The sequence below is a fragment of the Punica granatum genome, chromosome 2, assembly GCF_007655135.1.
Source record: "Punica granatum isolate Tunisia-2019 chromosome 2, ASM765513v2, whole genome shotgun sequence".
Taxonomy (NCBI): domain Eukaryota; kingdom Viridiplantae; phylum Streptophyta; class Magnoliopsida; order Myrtales; family Lythraceae; genus Punica; species Punica granatum.
Genome location: NC_045128.1, coordinates 7,974,860 through 7,999,780, shown reverse-complemented (window position 1 = coordinate 7,999,780; position 24,921 = coordinate 7,974,860). Strand labels below are relative to the sequence as shown.

At 40.0% G+C, this 24,921-nt stretch overlaps 1 protein-coding gene across 9 annotated transcripts; it reads left to right on the top strand.

The window, feature by feature from the left end:
• The first annotated feature begins 14,724 nt into the window (after nucleotides 1–14,724).
• On the top strand, nucleotides 14,725–24,535 carry LOC116195443 (TMV resistance protein N-like). Of its 9 annotated transcripts, none has more exons than XM_031524643.1 (9): nucleotides 14,725–15,112; nucleotides 15,224–15,299; nucleotides 15,569–16,045; nucleotides 18,111–19,191; nucleotides 19,299–19,580; nucleotides 19,680–22,157; nucleotides 22,403–22,772; nucleotides 22,914–23,011; nucleotides 24,082–24,535. In XM_031524643.1, the coding sequence occupies exons 2-6, from the start codon at nucleotides 15,226–15,228 to the stop codon at nucleotides 21,762–21,764; spliced, it is 3,999 nt and encodes a 1,332-aa protein (XP_031380503.1). In that variant the 5' UTR covers nucleotides 14,725–15,112; nucleotides 15,224–15,225; the 3' UTR covers nucleotides 21,765–22,157; nucleotides 22,403–22,772; nucleotides 22,914–23,011; nucleotides 24,082–24,535. The 9 variants fall into 9 exon arrangements, with proteins under 9 accessions (XP_031380503.1, XP_031380504.1, XP_031380505.1 ...); XM_031524645.1 differs by having other exon boundaries at nucleotides 14,726–15,112; nucleotides 15,224–15,290; XM_031524644.1 differs by having other exon boundaries at nucleotides 14,725–15,299.
• The last annotated feature ends 386 nt before the right edge of the window (nucleotides 24,536–24,921 follow it).

The window sequence follows — 24,921 nt, the reverse complement described above, 5'->3', positions numbered from 1 at the left end:
TCTCTCTCTCTCTCTCTCTCTGTCTTTTAATTTCGGGTTTCGGTTCGGGTTTAAACTTTTAAACCCCAAACCGAACTGCCTCTCCATTATTCTGAAACTTCTTTTCCTTCAAAGTTGCTCGTAGATGCTTCTTCATAGGATTTTCCAGTCAAGAGCTTACTCTTCTCATAACTCAAAAACTGTTCCGATTTGCTTGTGCCATGTCAGATAGCATTTGATAAGTCAGCTACCACATTTTAAAATAAAGTTGATTGCAACAAATTGGAAGGTTTTGTATCAAATTGTCTCAAAATAAATTTTTTGTACCGTAGTTTTACATCACCTAAAGTTTTGTACCACTATTGTAATTAATCATTTTTGCGTAATATTCTTCTTTTTATAATTTACTAATAATAGTAGTAGTAGTAGTAGTAGTGACCAACGGCTTCTTCTATTTTGAGCAGAAGTATATTCATGAGATGTACGATTCCGAAAACTAAACTTTTCCTTCAAAGCTGCTCGTAGATGCTTCTTCTTCACCGGAATTTCCAGTCAAAGGTCTCTTTACCTTCGCTTTGGAGAAGTCCTCCGTTTGTTGGATCAACATGTATATTTCAGATGATACATTCAAGATAATTAACTTAGTACTCCTAGTCAATTAATTAGAACCGAGAAGTTTTTTTGTCCTTCTTGTTACAAAGTACGTACATTTCACGGGGCTATAGATCGAATTGAGTGCTTGCATGTCACTTCCACAAGTGTCATGAAAAGGCATATATTGGATTATATATAACTATTCGTAAGAATTCACCTTATGAAAAACGTTTTATGTTCAAGACTAGTTCAACGTGGACAGCTTGTCGTTATGACTGACTGAGATTTCTTAATCTACAAATCTTTTGGGTTCATAGTTTTCCTAGGCTGTGACACACCACAAAGAAGACCTGCTATTTTCATGATGAGAAAGGATTGCATCTGCAGAGCTTTCATGCGAGTGCGTGGAGTGATGAAAGATTTAGTACGGTTTCTGTGAACGGTTTTTTCACTTTCTTTCTCCTTTCCCCTAAAAAAGCGGCATGAAACTTCTTAGATTGGTATTTGTGGATAAACTCATGTTCAATCGCGAAAAGACTTGTCTTTCCAACCATCATGTTTGGATTTTCTTTCGGTAGGCTAATATCTAAGTCTCAAATTTTCGAGTAGGAAACTGGTTATAGAGCCAATCTGTCAAAATGAACGATCAGACTGTCATATAAATGTTTAGAAAATGATCGGAAGTAAAAAATGTTACAATGTTACTCACGCTTCAGAGACCGACTCGTAACCCTTCCTCCTGAGACTCCTCAACTTCATGATTTTTGCTCTGGTGCTTCAACCTTCTGGTACAAAACTGACCTCCTCTGCTGTTACGCCAGCCGGGAAATAAGGGAAAAGGAGAAGCCTCTGTTTCTACCGAGATCTTGGAAAAGAATTTTCTCTCAAATCATCCGCAAGACAAGAAGTTCCATGTGGGAAGCTTTCGGCTGAAGAACAGAGAGCGGTTGTTTCTAGTACACTCCCTGGGATCACCGGACTTTTCAATGGAAGATTGTTACGTGCATGCTTGCATGTCTCTTACCCGCATGGAAGCATTCTGCTTCAGCGCAACAAAATCAGTGATCGCATCGACGAGACAAGGTGCAGTCTTTTCGTGATGACTCCCACATACAGCAACTCGAGGCCCTATGCTAAGGGCAGGAAAAAACGAATATAATGAACAGAGTAACAGTGCATGCATATGTCAGTCTGAGCCATGGTACTATAGATTAGGAAAAATATGGATCCTGATGTGGCAACTTGCCTCCTAAGCTGTGCTGGTATTGACATTTTAAACAGGTTCTGAACGTGAAATGAGGTCTTGCGAAGTGGCCCCTCATGATTGTGATATTTCATCCAAATAAATCAAAACATGTCGATTGTTAGCAAAGACCATATGAAAGTTTTGAAACTTTTATGCCTAAATAAGGAGGAAAAGGTAACCTGAGGGACCAAATTGACACTTCCCGTCAGTATGAAGACTTTCCCTCCAAGGAAGAAAGCTCATAAGCCCCCCAACCAAACTAACGGCTTCTTAGATGATATAGAGATGAAGGAAGATAGTGAGACTGTGAGAGAAAAAGAAAAAGACAGAACAAGATGCCGGAAGCAGTGAAGACCATCCTTCTGGAACGTACGTGCTGCATATGGAAGCATTAAGAAGAGCCAACCAGATTCATCGCTCGGAGTCCTTCCAGTACTGTATATTTATAAGATTGAATTTTAATCGTGTGTTTCTTTGCTTTTAACTGGGTGAATTACGTGCAGGAGTCCTCTGACACCTCATTTGATGATATGAGATTCGTGCTGGACCGAGAAGTTCTCAAGAGAGTTGGTTTCATGATCAGCATGCAAGCTCTTCACAGGAGTTCTTGATATCATCTTTCCATGGGAAAACTCATCAAATTGCTAAGGCCTTTCTTTTTCTTTTTTCTTTTAAAAAAAAGTTTGCTGAAAAGAGGGAGAATTTCAAGCTGTTGTTCTTCTGGTCTTTTTAAGAACAGACTTCATGTGGATGTAAAAATTGAATAACATCTGAATGTTTTTTTATTTTTATTTTTTCGTAATATGATGGCATAAACTGACTTTAGCTTTTGTTTAGTCATAATGCTGCACTCTGGTGGAGAACTAAGAACCAGCATCCTACTGGATTGTACGGAAACAACTTCACTATTTTCCAATCGTTGAACTGGAAAGTCCACTTAGCCCCGTTCGATGCAAGACCCACCCTTTTTAGAGTTCTCTGTCAGTTGGACAAACGTAGGAATTTTACCTTGGATTTACACAAATGTGCCATTGGTTATGAACCTTTAGGGGAGTGATTGTGCACATATCTTGTATCGCAGCAGATTATGTTTATCCTGTGGAAGAATGAGTTTAGACATAATTTCTTGAGTAAGGGTCCCCAATGATTGGAGCAGAGTCCCTGATTTGGGTATTAAAGCAGTCAATGTGTTTGAATCTCTCGTCTGTGGTCCGAAGGGTGAATTCGACTGTGATTGTGATTGCTCCTGGACAGGTTGCGAATGACATTGGCAGCCGCATGCAAGATGCAAAAGAAAGCTGGATCCTCGATTTACAAATCTAATGAAGAAGCTTCTATAAGCAATTCTGATGGAAAAGAAGAAGCTTCTGGTAAGCACTATTCCCTCGGACAAAAGACAAGCTTGGAACAACTGCTGATTCATGTTGTGTCTATTACAGTTCCAGAATTCCAGTGTTCAAGGAACTGACTGATGTCATCACGGCTTTGAACAATGCCCCTTTCCCCAGGTTAATCATGGTTATTGAACATCTACTAACAGGCTCCATAATGATCAACACGAGGATTCACATCGACGGGATCAAGGACTCTTTTTTTCTGGTCAGAGAGGTTCACATTCTGGAGGCTCTTAAAGGCATAAAACCACTCTGAATTGCATGGAGCACAAGCTATGACCTTTTAGCTGTGGCTTAGAAGAACTTCAGAAAATTGTCATTTTGAAGAGATCGATGCAGGAGCTCAAGCCGGTCTTGAAAATCTTGTTGTCCACTGAAGTCGGAGTTGCTGATTTAGCAGATAAATAAAAACACATAATTTTGAGCCGTTTATGCAGCTGGTGGGAAAGAAAAAAAATTGATTCGAGTTTTCACTGTTCTATTTCTTCTCATTCACGGGAGTGAGTTCGACTAAAAATTTTTCACTCAGTAAGAAAATTTTTCCCTAAATATACAGTTGTCTTTTGCTTTCTGGCATCATATCATCTGTGTTCTTACCGTGAAATCTTTCTGAGTTCTTTGCCCGAGGAAGTTTCCTTAACCAATAAATCATCATGAGAAATCTTTCAGGTTCAAATTTCAATTCAATACAGTAAATGATAAGGGAACAGCATTACTAAAGAATTTTGCCATTTCTACTTCCGGAAGACCAAACTTATCTTCTAAATCAGTGATATGGGAGAGGAAGGAGAACAAACATGTCAAAACGCACTTGTGCACGGTCAAGCGCCACTAGTTTCTTATGATCGCTCATGGCGATGCACCTAGTCCTAGTAGAACTAGGTTTGGTACCACTTTTAAGAGGACATGACTATCACTGGATGTGTATGGCTGGAATTATCTCTATTCTTCCAGGGAGAACTCCTTGGTGGAAACTTCACCTTGTTTTCTCCTTCAAAGTTGCTTATAGATGCTTCTTCACCTGATTTTACGGTCAAGATAACGTATTCTTCTCCTCTATCTTGTGGAGAGCTTTCTTTATGTCACTCCTGACTCGTTTAAGAACTTTTTTTGAACCGAATGATTGAATAGTCATATGGATGAGAGGATAATGATCGGATACTCAAATGTCAACGGTTACAATTCGCATCCACTAGTCGATTTTTAATTCTTTACCCACATATCCAACAGATGTACATAAAAAATCAGAGCTTAACGTGGTATCAGATTGGAAATCGATCTTATGCTTGATAGCCTGTTGTCCAAGAATGCATAGAAGGAAAGAAGCAAAGTACTTGGAGCGGCCAAAATATGAGCAAATAATACTCAGTAGTTCTCCCAAGAAAATATTTGAAGACAATTTCGTATTACATCTAATTATGTCCACTCGAAATAATAGCCAGATCTTATTTCTTTCTTTGAGGTATTGCCAAGAGGACTCGAGAAATTGTAGAGAGGACTAAAGTGCATAACTTATATAAGTAAGAGATTATGGTGTAATTGATGTAAAAAAAGGACCTATTTGATGTAAATTGCAAAGCTAGGGGATCAAATTGATGCAAATCGACAAACTCGAGGACTAAATTGATGCAAAAAATAAGTCAGGAATCTGATTGACGTAACAAGGACCAAATTGTCTATTTACTTGACTACTACTCTTGATGCCTTGCACAGATTCGATCAATTGCAAGAGGAGCTCGTCCAAGTCGAAATTTCTCCTCCACAAGAGCCACTGGTGCAAGGGAGACTGGCATGGTATAGGAGACTGGTGGTAGTGGGGCACAGGTTCTGCTGAATCAAGTAATCTTCATCTCTGTTAGTACTCTTGCAAAATGTTGAGCATCTTGGTAATTCTTGATATCAACCAAGGGGATTTTCTATCTTGCAGTTTAGTCTATTTGATGGACTTAGGATACATATGTTAATAGATGCAAGAAGGTTGGAGAAACAATCATAAATCTTTCAGTCTTTTTTTTTTTCAATCGATTTTAGTGATATCGTTTGTTATATATTTTTTTAATTATCTAGGGAGCTAGAGCCTAGATGCATTCTGCAATCTTCTTTCTTTTTCCTCCCTATGCTGGGAATGATCATGGATTTTCTTGTGATCAATTGATAGGAAATGTGATTTTGACCGGTTGACTTTATCAAATCATGCAAATTTCCAGCTTTTTTCACTTGTTAAACAAGGCTAGCTTGTTTGGAGATTTAGCTATTGGTAAGATCACTTTGTTGTCCGATAGATTCAGAAGGTGCCTTTAAGTTGCTTTTGAGTCAATTTCATCATGTTATTGCTGCAGCTTCTTAGCGTGCATCTCTTTAAGTTTAGAGGAAAACCACAACTCCCATAGTTTGGTGATTATACTTGATATTGATCACGTTTTGTCAAAATCATCCTAAGTCAATGCTAAATTTCGCCGGTATATGCCTTTTCATCTTGCAGCAATATTTGTAAGTCCGTGTTATATGCAGCTTTGGTTATGGAGATACGGTTGAATTTTGCGAAAATTCCCTGTGTGCTTGTTGAAAGCAATTAATTGCAGAATATACGCTGAGATCACCTCACTTTTTTAGCTGATGGATATCTATGATTCTTGATTATTCTTGAGAAGTTGTTTTTTGCTTCAAGAAATTCATGTATTTCACGTATTTGTTTGTGCAATGAGATTACACATCTTTAGAAATTGAATTCCCCTTAAGAAATTGAACCTCATTGTTTGCAGAGTGATACTGAGAAGGGAATAAATCCTGAAGGTGACATTCCGAAAAACAATTCCCATCTTCAGAGGGTCAATTTTCTCTGGAGAAGTGTGAACTCTTTCACGGTCCGGCTGAGGAATTTCATGAAGGACTACGTGATCAACCTGGTCTATCAAACCGTATCCATTGCATTTTAGGCAACGGGTATGTTGTTCGTACCGCGCGCGGTATTTGCCGTAAGTAGCTGATTCTTTACTATTTTGTAATTTTTTTTCCCCTTCTCCTGCGTCTAATATCACATTAACATCTGTGTTTTCTAACTCTGAATTTGTTTTTGCAGGTGGCAGATCAGATGCACCCCTCTCTTAGAACGAAAAGTATGATAAAATCCTTCAATGAAAACCCTCGCCTCCTTTTTTTCACCTCTCGAGCTAAGGGGCAATGACAGAGCGGCTGCTGAACCAGTCCGTCCGGATTAAGTAGCAGTGGAAGGAAGATGATCGTAGGTAGCTTCCTTCCTGTTAATGAGAGAGGAAAGACACAGAGACAAGTAGGCAGACAACAAACAAAGGAGAGGGCCGAGGAGGTTCCTTGGCCAGCAAGTCTAAAAGATGGACCATATGGGCCAGAAATTTATGCATATGGGCTTCCAAATCGACGTGGGCTTCTAAATTTTTCCCCTTTCGTCCATCTATTTATAATATAATATGACAATAGGGTAAAATGCAATGCTCTCGTTCGAGGTTTAGGGAAATTGCACTTAACCTCATTAGTGTTATATATATATATATATATATATATATGCAATTAACTCCAGTTGGCTGATAATCTTTTAAAGAGAAAATGACACCGTGCATCACAGTTTGAAAATAAGTATCACTATGCATTATGTTTCGAAAAATTAACATGGTGCATCACGAAAATTTTAAAAATTTTCACTATGCATCATTTCCGTCAATTGATGGACGGAAAGCTGACGTGGCACATTATTTGGACAAATGGTACCAATGTGGCCATGCTTACTCAGCATTTGAGTCCCACCTGAACATGAAAATATGATGCACTGTGAAAATTATTTTCAGACTGTGATGCACAGTATCATTTTCTCATTTTAATATTTTTTTGTTAACTTATTTCCTAAAACGGAAAAACAGTAACAACCATATACAAACTGTCACGTCCTGAACAATCTTGTTCTTATCTCTTTTCCATGTTTTGTAATATTTGGCACAAGTTTATCGGTCGATCAGGAGACATGGCCTCCATCGTTAGTTGAGCCACAAAACCTCATGCGATGTGTTTCCTTTGTCTGGGTCGGGACCACATTAACGTAACCCTCAAACTCGCAGAGCTCTTGAAAGGGTTTTCACTTCGCTTTTGTCAACACAAAGTTCAACCACAGACGAATGGTCAACTCTAGAGAAGGGCCCGGTTGCCTCAACGGCGAATTTGAGAGTAAAAAGAACTGAGGGCTATTTGTTTTGTGATGGCTCCTGTATAAAGCAACTCGAGGCTCAATGCTAGTGTAGCAGGAATAAAATGTAATGGACTGAACTCATGCTCTATGTTTCTCGAGTTTGAGCTGAGGTATTGTACACTAGGAATTATAGGTCAATGTCACAGAAACTTGCTATTTAAGTGCCCTGTTGGTCTTCAATTGACATAGTAAGAAAAGAAACTATACAAGTAGGACTAAAGCGCATAACTGACAAAAGTATATGTGTCATTTTGTTTCTTCCTGCTAAATCTTAACAGAGACATCCAAAACGACTGTTGTGGCTAAATAAAGACAAAAGATATCTTGAGGTGCCAAATTGAAAACGTCCCATCATTATAAAGACTTTCCCTCCAAGGGAGAAAGCTCATAAACCCAGTTCACATTTGGTATACGGGAATGGAGTGAAATGAAAATGAATGAATTCTATATAGAAAAATTTAATGGTATTGAGTGAAAAAATGTGATTTTCTTTAATGATCATTATAAAATAAAGGAATATAATTATAATATTAAACTTATTTACCAAGATATCATGTTATATACATTCTCGAATATATAAATTAAAAAAAGATATATGATAGTTCACAATATATAGCATGAAAAGAAGAAATGACTATTTCCTTTCTTTCTTGAGGCAATGCTCAGTCCATCAAAATGAAAGAAAAAGATGATACTGGGGAATGTTCTTTCCAACTTATATAAGTGACACTAATAAGAAAATAAAATGGAACGGAGAAATAAACATTCCATTTCATTCAATTTCATTCCACGTACCACATGAGACCTAACAGGAACCCCTTAGTTACAAACAGCTTTTTGTGATGTGTGTGTGTGTGTGAGAGGAGAGAGAGAGATGGAGGAAACAGAGGAGAGGCGTCTTCATGAAATATATGATCGGCATTATGAAGCATCCAGAAAAACCTGTCAGGTTCATCTCTCAATGCCCTTTCCGCACATTCTCATGCATATCATATTCCTCTAAAGATAGGATTACAGTTGCTCAACACCCCATATGATGATTCTCGAGTCATGCTGGATCGAGTAGTTCTGAATGGAGTTGGTTTCTTGATCGGCCAGCAAGTTCTTCTCATTAAACTCCTCGATCAGTATCTATCTTTCATGTGAAAAACCAATTATTTGCTGAAGCTTTAATAAGAGGGGGAAAAAAACTGCTTGAAAGAGGGAGAATTCCAATCTTTTCTTTTGTTTCTCCTTTTGGAGAACAAACAGAATAAAATCTGATTTCTGGTCGAAAAACATCCAGTTTCAGGTCCTTCTTGTTTCTCTCTTTTGAGTTCTCGAATTGTGAATTCTTTTACAAATCTCAGTTGCTCTTCTAAGACGGCGCAAAGTGACATCAGCTTTTGTTTAGTTGGTTTGCCGCACAAGAATGGAGAACCAAGAGCTACGAACCAAGGGAAAATGCATCCAAAGGATATTTGATCTGCTCCAAGGGTTCTTTTGGAACGTCCACCGAGCACTTTTCATTGCGGACCCATCCTTGCTCTTATCCTCCGCAAGTCGATTAAGGAGCTTAAGGAATTGACCTTAAATTTACTCAAATGCACCGTCAATTATGGAACTTATGGTGGGTGATTGTGAAACACATCTTGCATTGCAGCACATTATGTTTGTTTTTTGAAGGAACGAGTTCCAATGTATTTTCTTGAATAAGGGTCTCCAAATGATCAGAACAGAGTCCCTGCTTTGGGTATGAAATTTTTCGGGGCATATCAATCCTTCACCAACAATCCAAGGACAAATATCGCGGTGATGGGGATAGCAATCCTACAGGTTGCGGGCAAGGTGGAGGGTGCTATTGGTGAGATGGGAAAGCATGCAGCATCCTCAATCAGCAAATCTAATGAAGAAGCTTGTACAAGCAATTCTGATGAATCCCAGAACCGGTATTCCCCCAAAGAAGAGAGGGCGGTTGCATTGATGATTCATGTTGTGTCTATTACAGTTCCAGTGATCAAGGAACTGACTAATGTCACGGCATGGAACAACGCCAATTTTCCCAAGTTGATTTGTCAATCGAAGATATACTGATGTGGTCTATTGACATAAGGGATCGCATCAACCAGATGAAGGACTATTTATGTCCGCTCAGAGAGGTTCACATTCTGGAGGCTCTTCATGGCTTTAAGAACTATGTCAATTACATCAAGCTCAAGCTACAACCATTTAGCTATTCCTTAGCCAATATTTTTCAGAAAGCCATAAGTCTGAGGACATCAACATGGGAGCTAGAAGCCATCTTGACAAAAATTGTCCCCTCATGTCGGAGTTACTGATTTAGCAGACAAATTGTTGGGTATAAGTTTCTGCCGTTAAGCAGCTTGGTGCGCTGAAAAAGAAAATGACACTCTTTATTGATATGTAGATAAATTACCGTTTATTCGGTTAATTACAGCCCGTGAGGGCCTCTGGGCCCATTGGTAAGGCCCAACCGATTTCCACATGCATCATCTTCATTCTTTGTCTATATAATGAAAATTCCCAAGGTATACTAAAATAAAGACACAGTCTCTCTCCAATATACTCTCTAAAACTCCCTCTAACCTGGGCGTCGGTGGGGGCTCTTGGGCACTACCCCGAGCCGTTCTTCTTGCTGGACCCGAGGATCCTTTGTGATACTGAGAGGATTCTGAGCCAGACTTTTTTCCCGCATCATTTACTATCCTTTATTCTCTTTTGCATTGAATTGTACTCGAAAACTGAGTTGTCTATTGCTTTCTAGCCTTCCACTACTTTTGCTGTCCACGAGAATATAGAGCCTTGAGCGCAAGAAAATAGCATTAAGTTGGTGTATACGTCAGTAATGGCAGATACTATACGATTCATCCAATGTATGCCTGATCATGAAACCGTATATATGCTCACTAAATTGGTTCAGAAAGTCCTCGTGATTTTTCCACGAATTTCTCAAATCTGCCTAGCACATGTGCGCCAACATAGATTCACTCCAATTCCTGGCATTTGGATCTCTCCTTTCTGGCTTCTCTATCACAATACTCAAAATGGCAACTTAACAAATGGACCATAAAATTAGATAAACCTGAAAAAGGAGCAAGAAACGACACCAGTCAAGATCTTGCCTGAGAACGTTTCCTTAAACAATAACTAGCCACTTCGGAAACTTTCACCTTAAGTTGGTTTCTTTTATGAGGATCACGAAGGTCCTGATAAAGAAAACCAATCTTACGCTCAATGTCCTGTTTTCAGCCACTTCAGAAACTTTCATCTTAAGTTGGTTTCTTTCATGAGAATCACAAAGGTCCTGATAAAGAAAACCAATCTTACGCTTGATGTCCTGTTTTCTAAGAACGCTCAGCTGGAGAACAAAAGGAGTACTTGAAGCAGCCAAAGATTTCAGCAAATAATGCTGAGTGTAATGTTTCATCCCAAAGAGTGATCAAATATACCAAGTGACTGATAACAAAAGGGGACCTAAGGAACTGTTAAAAGTAGAGAGAATCAAAATTTGAAACAGTTTGAAACTTTTATGGCTAAATAAGGAGAAAAGGTGACTTAAGGGGCCAAATTGAAAATTCCCATCAGTATAAAGACTTTCCCTCCAAGGAATAAAGCCCAGAACCCTCAACTAACTGACTAACAAATGGCTTCTTCAATCGAGAGAGAGATGGAGATTCCAGAAGCAGTGAAGAAACGTCTTCATGAAATGTACGAAGAGCATTGGGAAAATTTCAAAAATGGCCACCAGGTTTATCTATAGGAGCCCTTGAATACTTGTATTTCCCATAAGATTGAAAAGCACTCATCCGTTTCTTCTTTTAACTGGGATGAGTTACATGTAGGGGTTGATTGATATCCCACCGGGTAATCCTCGACAAGTTCTCGTCACAGTTTGTTTCAAGATCAGCATGCAAGCTCTTCGCAGTAAAATTCTTGATCCCTAACAATCATGCGAAAACTCATCATTTACTGAGGCTTTCGGGAGGAAAAAATTTGCTGAGAGGAGGGGGAATTTCAATCTCCTCCTTCGTTTCTTTTAAAGAATCGACTCCCTATTGATGAAAAAATCGAATAACATCTGATTTCATGATGTTTCTGTTTTTCTTTACGAATTCCCAACTAGTGGATTTAGTAAAAAATTCAGTACTTCTATGATTGGCACAAACTGACATCAGTTTTTATTTAGTTGTACTGCTGAACTATTTTAGTGGAGAAGAATGGGCTGGCATCATGCTGGATATTATGCAAACGACTTTCAATCTTCTTCGAGTGTTCATTAGGAGTATTCATCGAGCCTTGTTCAATGCGGGACCTACCCTTTCTCGAATTCTCCGCTAGACAATGAACAAATTTTACGATTGCACCTTAGATTTACTGAAATGCACCATCAGTTACGAACCTTATGGTGAGTGATTGTGCACATATCTTGCATTGTAGCATATCATCATCATCATTTTTAGTGTGAAAAAACGAGTTCTGACGTAATTTATTGGATAAGGGTCTACAAGTGATCGCAACAGAATCCCTGATTTGGCTAGAAAAGTGCCCAATGTGTTTGACTCCCTCGTCAAATGTCCGAAGACAAATTTGGCTGCGATCGGGAATGCCCTTGCATTGGTTGCAAACGAGATGGAGATAGTCCTCCGAGAGATGGAAAATAAAGCTGGATCCTCGACTGGCCAATGTGATGAAGAACCTTCTAGGAGCAATTCTGAGGGTACCCCAGAAGAAGAGAGAACCCTCGCAGAAGAGATAATTTGTGTTGTGCATGGAGTAGTCCAGCTGATCAAGGAACTAATCGAACTCGACAAGACTTGGGATGACGCCGATGATCACCCCAAGTTAATCAGAAATACGGAAGGCCTGCTGATAAGGTCCATCAGAATTAGGGATTGCACCAAGGAGATTAAGGACTGTATATGTGTCAGAGAGGTCGCCAAGATTACGGAGGCTCTTAGAAACATGAGGGTTGCTGTCGCTTCTTTTGAAAAGGCACTTGATGCTGTCTTGGCACAACCTGTCCTCCCCACGAGTGGTAGTTGCTGATTTGTCAGAGGAATTGCAAGGCATAAGTCTGAGCTGTTAAGCTTAAGCAGCTTCTTGTACGGGGAAACGATAATGGCAGACTCTTTGCGATTCTCTTCCTTCTAATTCATTCTGCGTCAACATTTAACGGTATTGTTGACATGAAACGTAAGTGAGCCCATCTTTGTCACTGTGCCCCTTCGCCAAGGATAAATTTGAGAAAAAAAATTAAAACCATATGATAAATTTGAGAAAAAAAATTAAAATCATAAGATAGGTTTGTGGCACGCGTACATTTCATTGACAGACAGATTAACGGGTGATAGAATTGAAACAAGATGTAAACGATAGGTCTTTTTTGACAATTTTCAAAGCATGTGATAGATTTGATAAACAGATAAAATCATGAGATATTGAGCGTAAAAACCTCTTTATAATTTGCCACCATTTCAAAGCTGGAATATGGCCCCCCAGCTATATACATGACATGGCAATTTGGTCACAAGTATAAACAGAATGAGAGTCGATCTTTACAAACTTGATCACATATCTATGCAAAATAAACTGCAGCGTTGACATAAATTTACTTGGCAAAAAAAAAAAACACTACAGCGTTGGCTCACCACATCGACCCTCGTTAATGTTTTACCCGTGCCGACCACAAGGGAAAGCGGGTCCAACATTCGAGCATCAGCCCAGAAGATTTATTCCAGAGAACAATTTGGTCAAAGTACGTCTCCATAGAACTGGTCAAAGGGAACATAATGGAAATTCATGGGCAATTGCACTCATTAGATGACCAAATAAAAAGGGTTTTCTTTGTTGAAAATTCGCTCCGAAGATCGTATCGGAAATCTGAGCGACGATGGAGGGAGAGGGAGAGAGATCGAGAGAGGAGAGCCTTTGTGAAACCGAAATTGCCGCAATCTGACGTGGCATGTTTTAGTAGCGGTGTTGCCTCACCTGCAATCGGGATATTTGGTTCCTCGTCGACGCAAGAATATTGAAAGAGTATTATCCATTCACTTGGATACATAACACCCAATAAAAATGAATGAAAGTGCAAAATTGACCTCACAACGGATCTACAGACGGTCACTTACAAGTATTTTGATTGGTTCTTATTTTCATTCACTCATCGAATATTTTACTGATTGGGTTTGTGATCCCTTACAGGTATCCCCATGATGCACCTGGTGCATCATACATCGGGCTGGGAATCAGGTCCATGTGACCATGGGCGTATCATGAGCCCGGACTAGATATGACCTTCAAGGCAAATGTTTAATCAATCGGGAATATATTTATTTAGTTAATCACGCATTGTCATTATTTTATATATTCCTCCGATGATAGAGAATTAAATTGAGGTTGGGAATTTCAACCGATCAAATGTAATTGAATATAACTAACCTCATCTTGTAAATGAAGAAGATTTATACCGAAAGAGTTTTACGAATTCCCTCAACCCAAGTCTAGGGGATTTAGGTCGATGAAGTTGTCTTTCGTCATCCTTAGTCTCAGCGCCACGACATCCCCAAATGGCATTATGGATGCATTTGTATAAAAATGTGACCTTACCAAATTCAGGTGCAGTAACTTCTTCAGGTACAATTTCAAAGCTGGAGTATGCGCCTGAAAAACAGATGAAATTAGGGATGTCGGCCGTAAAAATCCCTTTTATGATTTGCCACAATTTCAAAGCTGGGGTATGCCCCCCCAAAAAAAAAAAACTATAGACATGACATGGCGATGTGGTCACAAGTATAAACAGAATGAGAGTCGATCTTTACAAACTTGGTCGCATATCTATGCAAAATAAACTGCAGCGTTGGCATCTATTTACTTAGCAAAAAAAAAAAAGCAGCGTTGGCTCATCATATCGACCATCATTAATGTTTTACCCGTACCGACTACAAGGGAAAGCGCGTCCAGCATTCTAGCTTCTCCCAAGATGATATCTTCCAGAGAACTATTTGGCCAAAGCGCGTCTCCATATAACAATCTTCGGTCAAAGGGAAAATAATGGAAATTCATAGGCAATTGCACTCACACCCCGTAAAGAGTATAGAACACGTCCGTGGGTCCACAGGTTCATGGAATAGCACAAAATTGCCATTGAAAAAAAAAAAGGAAAATGAAAGAAATTGAAGAGGTGCAATTTCCTCACACCCTACAAAGAGTAAAGAACACGTCAGGCTCATGAAATAGCATAAAATTGCCGTTGAAAAAAAAGAATGAAAGAAAGATACTGAAGAGTCGCAATTTGTCTAGCCCCATAAAGGGTAAAGAGCACGTCCATGGGTCCATAGGCTCATGAAATAGCATAAAATTGCCATTGAAAAAAAAAATAAAAAATTGAAGAGGTGCAATTTCCTCACCACCCCGTAAAGAGTAAAGAGCACGTCCATGGGCACAGGCTCATGGAATAGCATAAAATTGCCATTGAAAAAAGAAAAAGAAAGAAAGAAATTGAAGAGGTGCAATTTGCCTCACGCCCCCGTAGACAAAGAGACGTATTCCAGGTGCTTTGGTCCCTCAACGCCGCGATCAGAGCCTCCTCCGTCCCCCCAAACCCCCCCCCCCCCCCCTCCCCGGCGCTGAGATCTGCTTCCCATTAGCCTGACACCCCGGAGAGCAGAGCTGGGGAACTGCACGGTTGAGTTTGATTTCGGAATTCTTGACATGGGTTCTCTCTACCTTCTGATTCTGCTCCGTTGGGGGTTGGTTCAAGGACTGAGCTTTTCTCTCTCTGGATTCTGCTTTCAGGGATGAAGAGAATAAGAGAAGACGCGTCCCCTGGCCCCCAATTCAAACGTCCCTTTGGTTCTTCAGGGTATGAATCGTAAGCTTCTCTCTTTATTCAAAACAGCAGATAATTTGATCGCCGATTGAATGCCTGTCGCTTGAAAAGAATTGCTTCGTCTGACATGTGAGCAAGTCATCAATGTCCTTCCCATTCATCTTGTTTGTTTTACGATCCATTACAGAATTTTTTCTGCCCATTGAGCGAAACTTATGCAGAGAGAGATGTGGGGATTTCTTTTCTTTTGTGTGTGTGCTGTTTGGCTTATGTTCGTATTGTGGTTTCACTGTCTGGGCGTGGTTCCGCAGTACGAAGGAGGCTGCTGAAAAAGACGACGATTCAGAAGCATCAGTCTCTGACTACGAAGTCTTCCTAAGTTTCAGAGGACCAGATTCTCGGCAGGGCCTCGCCGATGTCCTCTACAGCGACATGAAAACGGCCGGGATCCGTGTTTTTAGAGACGATGATGAGCTTGACATCGGTGATGAGATCGGTAAGATTTTACCGGCTATCGGGAGCTCCAAGATATGCGTACCAATCTTCTCCAGTACCTTTGCTGAGAGTGCGTGGTGCCTCCGAGAAGTTGAAAGAATGGTCGAGTTCAAGAAAGAGATCATGCCGATTTTCTACACGGCCACACCAGAAGATGTTAAGCTAGGCACAGAATTATTCAAGAAGGAACTACGGGAGCACGAGAAGAAGCATGGAAAAGAGCAAGTGAAGAAGTGGGAGGAGGCTCTCAAAGTGGTCGCCAGAATCAAAGGGCGGGAAGTGAAGACTACAGGGTAAGTCACTTCTTCATTATCTTTGAATAGTTTCAGTTTGTGCTTCTTTGAGGCTATGTAAGGAGACACTCTCTCGGTTGCACTCGTGCCGGCAAACCAGATCTAGCCTTGGTGAGGCTAGATTTGGCCTCGCTGAGCCAGATCGGGCTCGAGAGGCTCACAGAGGGTTCGAGCCCCCCTGAGCAGCTCGATCCCCGAGCCACGCACACGGCTTCGAACCCCATGGCTGGGTTCGCGCTAGAGTCGCCAACCCAGCCAAGGGCCTCGCGAACCCTAGCAAAGCTCCGGCAAATCAGGGAAGAATGCAACTCTGTTCATCAGTGTCATCGTTTTCATTTTGTTTTTATGTTAATTTTTTTAGTTTAAAATTTTATGTTTTTAATGAATATTACTTTAACTTTTATTTTTTAATAAATAAAATTTTGGGTGAATTTAATAAATAAATTTTAATATTTGTTTATGGGGCCATTTCCATCTTTATATAGGAGGGATAATTTCTTACTTTTAACCTATCGATTTTATCAAACCAACTTAAAAAATGGTAATTCGCATATTTTCTATTACATCTAGTCAAATAAATAAGTTCCTACGTAATTATAATTATATTGCTTATTACTTCATATTACATACTTATTTCACTTGAGATCAATTCCATTACATTGAAACAAATTTTGAGGTTTTAGGGGAGGGAAAGGAGAGGAGAGGGGAGGGGTGGACAGTGGGGGGGAGGAAAGGATATGGAAGGAGAATTTATATATACTATACAATACTTGGAGAAGTTAACCATGTTCACGGCACGTGTTATTGTAGGTTCACTAGACTTCGCCATGTGTCGCTCATGTGTCGTCTATGTGTCCATATTTTCACATGTGTCATCCACGTGTTTCTCCAAGTGCCAGCTACTATGTGTTGCCAAGTGTCGATCGAAACTCCTTAATTACATAAAATAATTGCTCTTTTTAAATAATCTATTATATATATTTAAAGTAGATTCCCATTAACGAGAGTCATCCATTCGTTGTACAAGAGCTTGTGGTTGGCCTTTCCGTCAGCTCGTTAACGGGAGTCTACTTTAAAAATATTTAATAATTAGCAAGTTCGGGCAAGTTCGTGGCTTTGAGAAGACTTGGAAGGAGGGAGGGGGAATGGAAGGTGTGGATTCGGTGGCAGTTTTCGATTTGGAATGCGGAGTGCTTGGGCTTGATGACTGTTGATGGGAACTTTCTTTCTTTTTGGATGAATTCGATGGGAACTTATATAAAATTGTTTGGAGATGGCGGGAATAAAGAATCCGGAAGTGAAAGAATGAAAGTGTGTATTGGAAGCCGCGTGTGAAAATATTTACACATTTTTATTATAGGTATAAATAAATATAAATTGTCGAATTTATATAAAACAATTTTTTTTTGAAGAGTTACTAATATGAAAAGTCATGTTATATCAAATATAAAAAGTACCAGTAGAAAGTGTTTTAATATATTGAATTGGTGAATGGAGTTCAAGAAGATGTCCATATACACTGAATGGACGAGAGATGAATTAAGAGAAGGGTCTACGTACATAGAAGTGTAAAATGAGAATTTTGAAAAGTGGAGAAACACGTAATTGACATTCAAACTTTTATATATGTAATAGATAGATTATAAGCCTTTTTTTAAAAAAATTATTTGTCTTTTCTTATAAATTAATTTTGTTTTATAAGATAAATGCACATTTATATTATTACAACAACAAACTATCTTGATTTATAGCTATCTATACCATATTTCCCTTTCTAATTTGTAGTACGTGTGTAATATTGATATAATTTTTTTGATGTGAACCATGGATATTGATAAAATTTAGTTCTGAATTTTTATGGCTAGAAACTAATTCAGAAGGTCAAATACAAGAATATCATTGTTGGATGCATTTATTCATATAAAAGAACAAAAATATAAATTCATTCCAATATTTGTTTCTATAAACAAACATAATTAAACCAACCCGTGCAAAGCACGAGCGAATAGCTAATCTATATATATGATGCTTTCTTTCTCTAAGTATCACCATGCATCAACTGCAGATTTGGGGAATTCAGCACATTGTTTGTCAATACACTTCTGCGCAAGTTGAAGGTGAAAACAAAATATTTGGCTGATAGCCTAGTTAAAAGAGATGATCATGAAGAGGCTGTAATGGAACTGTTGGACATCGACTCAAGTGACGTACGAATCATTGGCATCCATGGAATGGGCGGCATTGGTAAGACGACTCTTGCCAAGGTCATCTTCAACCAACTCTCAGCTAGATTCGACTGTTGCAGCTTCCTTGAGAACATCCAAGAATCCTTAAGGCGTAATGATCTTGAATACTTGCAAAAGCAGTTGGTGGAAGATCTGGATCCAAAGTTGAAAAACTTTCAAAAGATCGACGCAATCACAATTCTCCGAGAAAATATTTGTAGGAGGAGGGCTCTCATCGTCCTTGATGATGTTAATCAAAGAAACCAAATAGAGATGATAGTCGGGATGTTGGGTTGGTTTGGCTCTGGAAGCAGGATAATCATAACGACTAGGGACAAAAGTATTTTCACCAGAGAAGCTTATACTCATGCTATGGAGGAGATGGATCCTGACCAAGCTCTCCTACTTTTCAGTAGACGTGCCTTTAGAGACGACTCTCCTCCAAGTGACTTCCGAATTCTTTCAGAGGAAGTTCTCTCTCTTACTGGAGGACTTCCTTTGGCCATCGATATTATAGGTTCCCTTCTTTTTCAATGTGAGAAGAAGAGATGGAAAGCGACAATTGAGCGGCTAAAGAATGTGCCCCCTCGAGATGTTTTACGAAAGCTGAAGATAAGTTTTGATGCATTGGAGTTTGACCAAAAACAGATATTTCTTGACATAGCCTGCTTTTTCATCAACAAGGAGAGATCAAATGCAATTCTAATGTGGGAAGCTTGTGACTTTTACCCTGATGATGGAATTGAGGTCCTTGTTTCCATGTCTTTGCTGAAAATTACGAAGGACAATGAATTTCAAATGCATGGCCTTGTCAAAGATCTTGGAAGGGAACTTGTTCGCGAGGAATGCTTTGGTGATCCTGTCAAGCGTAGCAGAATATGGTCAAGCAAAGAAGCAAAGGAGGTACTGAAGATAAAGCAGGTAACATATGTAATGAGTGTTTTAATAATCAAATCATTTGATCTTTTTATTGATTTACCATATTTTCTAGCAAAAGTCTACTGTTGCTATTTACATTTTTTTTTCAGGAAAAAGAAAATATTGAAGGGCTGTTTCCGGAGAAATTATATGGCGACTGCATTCTCAAACACGAGCAGTTTTCAGGTTTTCGAAATCTAAGATTACTGAAATTGGTGGGTGCAAAGCTGACAGGTGACTTTGAGAATCTCCTTCCAAAGTTAAAGTGGTTCACATGGCAACGATGTCCTTCCGATTTCGCTGCGATCAATTTAACATTGGAGAATTTAGTGGTTCTTGACCTTTCCAACAGTTTTATCACTGAAAACTGGGCTGGTTGGAACATGATTGAGGTAACATATCCAAGTACCTGAGAAAACTTGTATTTTAAAGTAATTCTTTTTATTAATACGATCCTTACCTTTGTTGCGATGTTTACCGTTATGAAACAGATAGCAAAGAATTTGAAGGCCTTAGACCTCACTGGGTGCTGTAACTTGACAAGTACACCTGACTTGTCCAACAATGACGCTTTAGAGAAATTGATTCTCAGAGGATGCCGTAATTTAGCTGAAATACACGGCTCCATCAAGAAGCTGACAAGACTGAAGCATCTTGATCTTCAAGGCTGTCCTTCTCTCAGAGGGTTGCCCGAAGAGATAGGTTCGCTGGAAGATTTGGAAGAGATTTTGGTGGACGGGAATCATGGAGCTACTTTCCACTTACCGGAATCAATTGGTAATTTACACTCTCTATCTGTCATGAAATTACACCGGCTGGAAATTACGAGAATTCCCGACTCTATTGGAGGATTGGTGAATCTCACGCACCTCTCTATGAGGGAGTGTCGTGGCATGAGGACACTTCCAGACATAATCGGAGATTTGAAATCACTAGTTAAGTTAGACATGTCTGGTACAGAGTTGAGTGCATTGCCTGACTCTCTTGGGGATTTGGAATCATTAGTTGTCTTAGAGCTGTCCAACACAGAGTTAAGTGCGTTGCCTGACTCTGTTGGACGACTAAGTAAACTCCAGCGGTTGCAGTTATATTCAACGAAGATGGAGGAGCTTCCTGACTCTCTTGGGGATTTGGAATCATTAGTTAATTTAGAACTGTCCAACACTGAGTTAAGTGCGTTGCCTGACTCTGTTGGACGACTAAGTAAACTCCAGCGGTTGCAGTTATATTCAACGAAGATAGAGGAGCTTCCGGACTCTCTTGGTGATTTGGAGTCATTGGTTAGTTTACAGCTGTCCAGCACAAATTTAAGTGCGTTGCCTGACTCTGTTGGACGACTAAGTAAACTCCAGTGGTTGGGGTTAAGTTCAACGAAGATAGAGGAGCTTCCTGACTCTCTTGGGGATTTGGAATCATTAGTTAATTTAGAACTGTCCAACACTGAGTTAAGTGCGTTGCCTGACTCTGTTGGACGACTAAGTAAACTCCAGTGGTTGGGGTTAAGTTCAACGAAGATAGAGGAGCTTCCGGACTCTCTTTGGGATTTGGAATCATTGGTTAGTTTACAGCTGTCCAGCACAAATTTAAGTGCGTTGCCTGACTCTGTTAAACGACTAAGTAAACTCCAGTGGTTGGGGTTAGATTCAACGAAGATAGAGGAGCTTCCGGACTCTCTTTGGGATTTGGAATCATTAGTTTCGTTAGAGCTGTCCTACACAAATTTAAGTGCGTTGCCTGACTCCGTTGGACGACTAAGTAAACTCCAGTCGTTGCGGTTGAGTTCAACGAAGATAGAGGAGCTTCCTGACTCTCTTTGGGATTTGGAATCATTAGTTGAGTTAGAGCTGTCCAACACAAATTTAAGTGCGTTGCCTGACTCCGTTGGACGACTAAGTAAACTCCAGTCGTTGCGGTTGAGTTCAACGAAGATAGAGGAGCTTCCTGACTCTCTTTGGGATTTGGAATCATCAGTTGAGTTAGAGCTGTCCATCACAAATTTAAGTGCGTTGCCTGACTCCGTTGGACGACTAAGTAAACTCCAGTCGTTGCGGTTGAGTTCAACGAAGATAGAGGAGCTTCCTGACTCTCTTTGGGATTTGGAATCATTAGTTTTGTTAGAGCTGTCCTACACAAATTTAAGTGCGTTGCCTGACTCCGTTGGACGACTAAGTAAACTCCAGTCGTTGCGGTTGAGTTCAACGAAGATAGAGGAGCTTCCTGACTCTCTTGGGGATTTGAAATCGTTGGGAACATTGGATCTGAGTTCATCCAAACTGAGGATTCTACCAGATTCCGTGGGAGAGATGTCTAAATTAAGGCACTTGTTGCTGGATGAATGCAACATAAGAAAGTTGCCTAGTTCTATCGGGAAGTTAGCAAGGCTAGAATATTTGGAGTTGGGAGGTTTGAGCTTGCAATGCCTCCCGCAGCTCCCAGATTTCTCCAACTTGAAGAAGCTGCAGAGCATTGATTTCGAAGATTGGTTCGTCAAAGTTGCAGGGACTGGGATTGACAAGCATGCGTGTGGAGTTGCTCGGAGGAGATGGTCAGGTTTTCCTGCCAGATGGGAAATTTGACGTCGCTGGATATTTCTAACAGGGAATCCCTTGCCGAGTCACCATTGCTTGATTTCTCACGCTTGGAAAATCTCAAGAAGTTACGTCTAAGCCATTTGAAGGGGCTCACCGAGATGAGCGGCCTAGGAGAACTGGGATACCTGGCGGAATTAGATATCCGGTACTGCGATTCCCTGGAAATGATTGGGAGTCTGTCGGAATCGAAAAGGCTAAAGAAGATCTCTATAATGGAGTGCTCGAAGCTAAGAGAAATCAGAGGCCTCAACAAATTGTTCTTGGCATCTATACAGATTGAGGGCTGCGGATCTGTGGGAAATATTGATGAACTGAAGAAGAGATGCGTGTGGGGAAGTTTCGATGAATTAGAAGTTGAGAACAACGCCGATTGATGAGGTAAATATTCATAGCATTACAGCACATATGGATATCTTAGATGATATAACAATTACGTGCAGTAAATTATGATAATCATACGACGATTTCTAGATTGACAAAAATCTATCAAAGAAACTTTATGCACTTTTAATCTTATATTTGTAGTTTTCCAAATATATAAATTTACGTATTCATAGCACTGTCAACATGCAAATAAATTTACGCATTTATAAAGAAAGTCTGAAGCTTCATCTCATCATCAGAAAAGAAAAAAGTGTCTGCCTGCGATTCCGCACCTCACCTAAAAGGAAAGATCCAGAGAGAGTGAAGATTCAGAACTGCAGCAATGGCGGGGTTGCAGAGATCTGCGGTGTCTTTCAGGAGACCGGGCTCCTCACTCCTCAGGCCTTGTGTGGGACGACAGGTTCCTCTCGGGGAAGCTCAACCAAGTGAACAACAAAGCCGGCGACAAGGCCAACAAGCCGAAAGATCCTGACGGCAGGAAAGAACCGACCCGCGATTCCGAGAAGCTGTCAAGGACTGCCCGCAGTCCTCTTCCCCCGATTGAGACGGCGGCCCTGGAGAGGAACCACAACTACAACCACACTTGACGATCTCTTCTCCCAGAACACGGTCAGTACACATACATGCATCACATTTCTTTCCCTCACTTTCGCGCAAAGATCGAAACTTTACTCCATTTTCTCCACATTTGCTTCGCTGGGTCTCAGCAATCTCTCACCTTGTCCCCTGTTTTTCTTGGTTTGACATCAGGAAATGCTCGACTGTCGAGCACGACGGTGCAGCTCCGGCAAATGGGGCCCTTTCTCCGCTGCCAAAGCCGCTTCCTCCTTCCTTCCCTCTGGGAGTGAGTGAGTCTCTCTCTCCATTATTCTGAAACAACTTCTTTTCCTTCAAAGTTGCTCGTAGATGCTTCTTGATAGGATTTTCCAGTATTCTTTTCATAACTCAAAACTGTTCCAATTCGCAATATATTCACACTAGTCGATATTTATTCTTTTTTTTTTTAACACATCCAAACAGACAAGAGTCAAAATTAGAACTTAAGGTGGTTTCCTACACTTGACATCCTGCTTTCTAAGAATGCACAGCTGGGATTGAATGAATGAAGTACTTGAAGCACCCACAGATTTTGGCAAATAATACTTCACAAATTCTTCCAAGCAAAACAGAGTCGCTATGTCGCTTTTATTTTATTTTATTTTATTTTTACAAGAGTGATCTATATATGGATTTAGTAGAGGAAATGAAAAGCTAATAAGACTGTACATGAAATCACTTATTCCGTACTGCGCATGCGAGCTCGGTCAGGATGGGGGTCGCCGGCTAGGGGCGCCCCCAACCCTTTTCCTTTTTCGTTTTTTGACTTCATTTGTCTTTATTTTTATTATTTTAACTAAAATATTTAAAAATGAATTCTTATTAAAATGCTTGTGCCATGTCAGATAGCATTTGATAAGTCAGCTACCACGTTGGAAAATAAAGTTGATTACCACAAATTAGAAGAAGGAAATACTACAATTCAATCAAGAGCTTTTGCTATGGACACACATGATGAAAGATTTAGTACGGTTTCCGTGAACCGTTTTTTCACTTTCTTTCTCCTTTCCAGCCATCATGTTCGGATTTTCTTTCAGTGGGCTAATATCAAAGTCTCAAATTTTCGAGTTAGAAACTGGTTATAGAGCCAATCTATCAAAATGAACGATCAGACTGTCATATAGATGTTAAGAAAATGATCGGACGTCAAAACTGTTCCAATTTGTGATTCCTATAATGAGAACCAAACTAGTCTATTTACACTTCAGAGACCGACTCATAATCCTTCCTTCTGAGACTTCTCAACCCATGATTTTTGCTCTGGTGCTTCAACCTTCTGGTACAAAACTGAACTGACCTCCTCTGCTGTTGCGCTAGCCAGGAAATGTATGGAAATCTAAGGGAAAAGAAGAAGCCTCTGTGGGAAGACAAGAAGTTCCATGTGGGAAGCTTTTGGCTGAAGAACAGAGAGCGGTTGTTTCTGGTACATTCCCTAGGATCACCGGACTTTTCAATGGAAGATTGTTACGCACATGCTTGCGTCTCTTACCCGCATGGAAGCGTTCTGCTTCGGTGCAACAAGATCAGTGATCGCATCAATGAGACAAGGTGCAAGCTTTTCGTGATGACTTCCACATACAGCAACTCAAGGTTCTATGCTAATGGCAGGAAAAAAACAAATATGATGAACTGAGTAACAATGCATGCATATGTCAGTCTGAGCCATGATACTATAGATTAGGAAAAATATCGATCCTGATGCGGCAACTTGCCCCTTAAGCTGTGCTGGTATTGACATTTTAAACAGGTTCTGAATGTGAATTGAGGTCTTGCGATGTGGCCCCTCAGGTCTCGTGATATTTCATCCAAGTAAATCAAACATGTCGATTGTTAGCAAAGACCATCTGAAAGTTTTGAAACTTTTATGCCTAAATAAGGAGAAAAAGGTAACTTCAGGGACCAAATTGACACTTCCCGTCAGTATGAAGACTTTCCCTCCAAGGAATAAAGCTCATCAGACCCCCAACCAAACTAACGGCTTCTTAGATGATATAGAGATGAAGGAAGATAGTGAGAGAAAAAGAAAAAGACAGAACAAGATGCCGGAAGCAGTGAAGACCGTCCTTCTAGAACGTACGTGCTGCATATGGAAGCATTAAGAAGAGCCAACCAGATTCATCGCTCGGAGTCCTTCCAGTACTGTATATTTGTAAGATTGAAT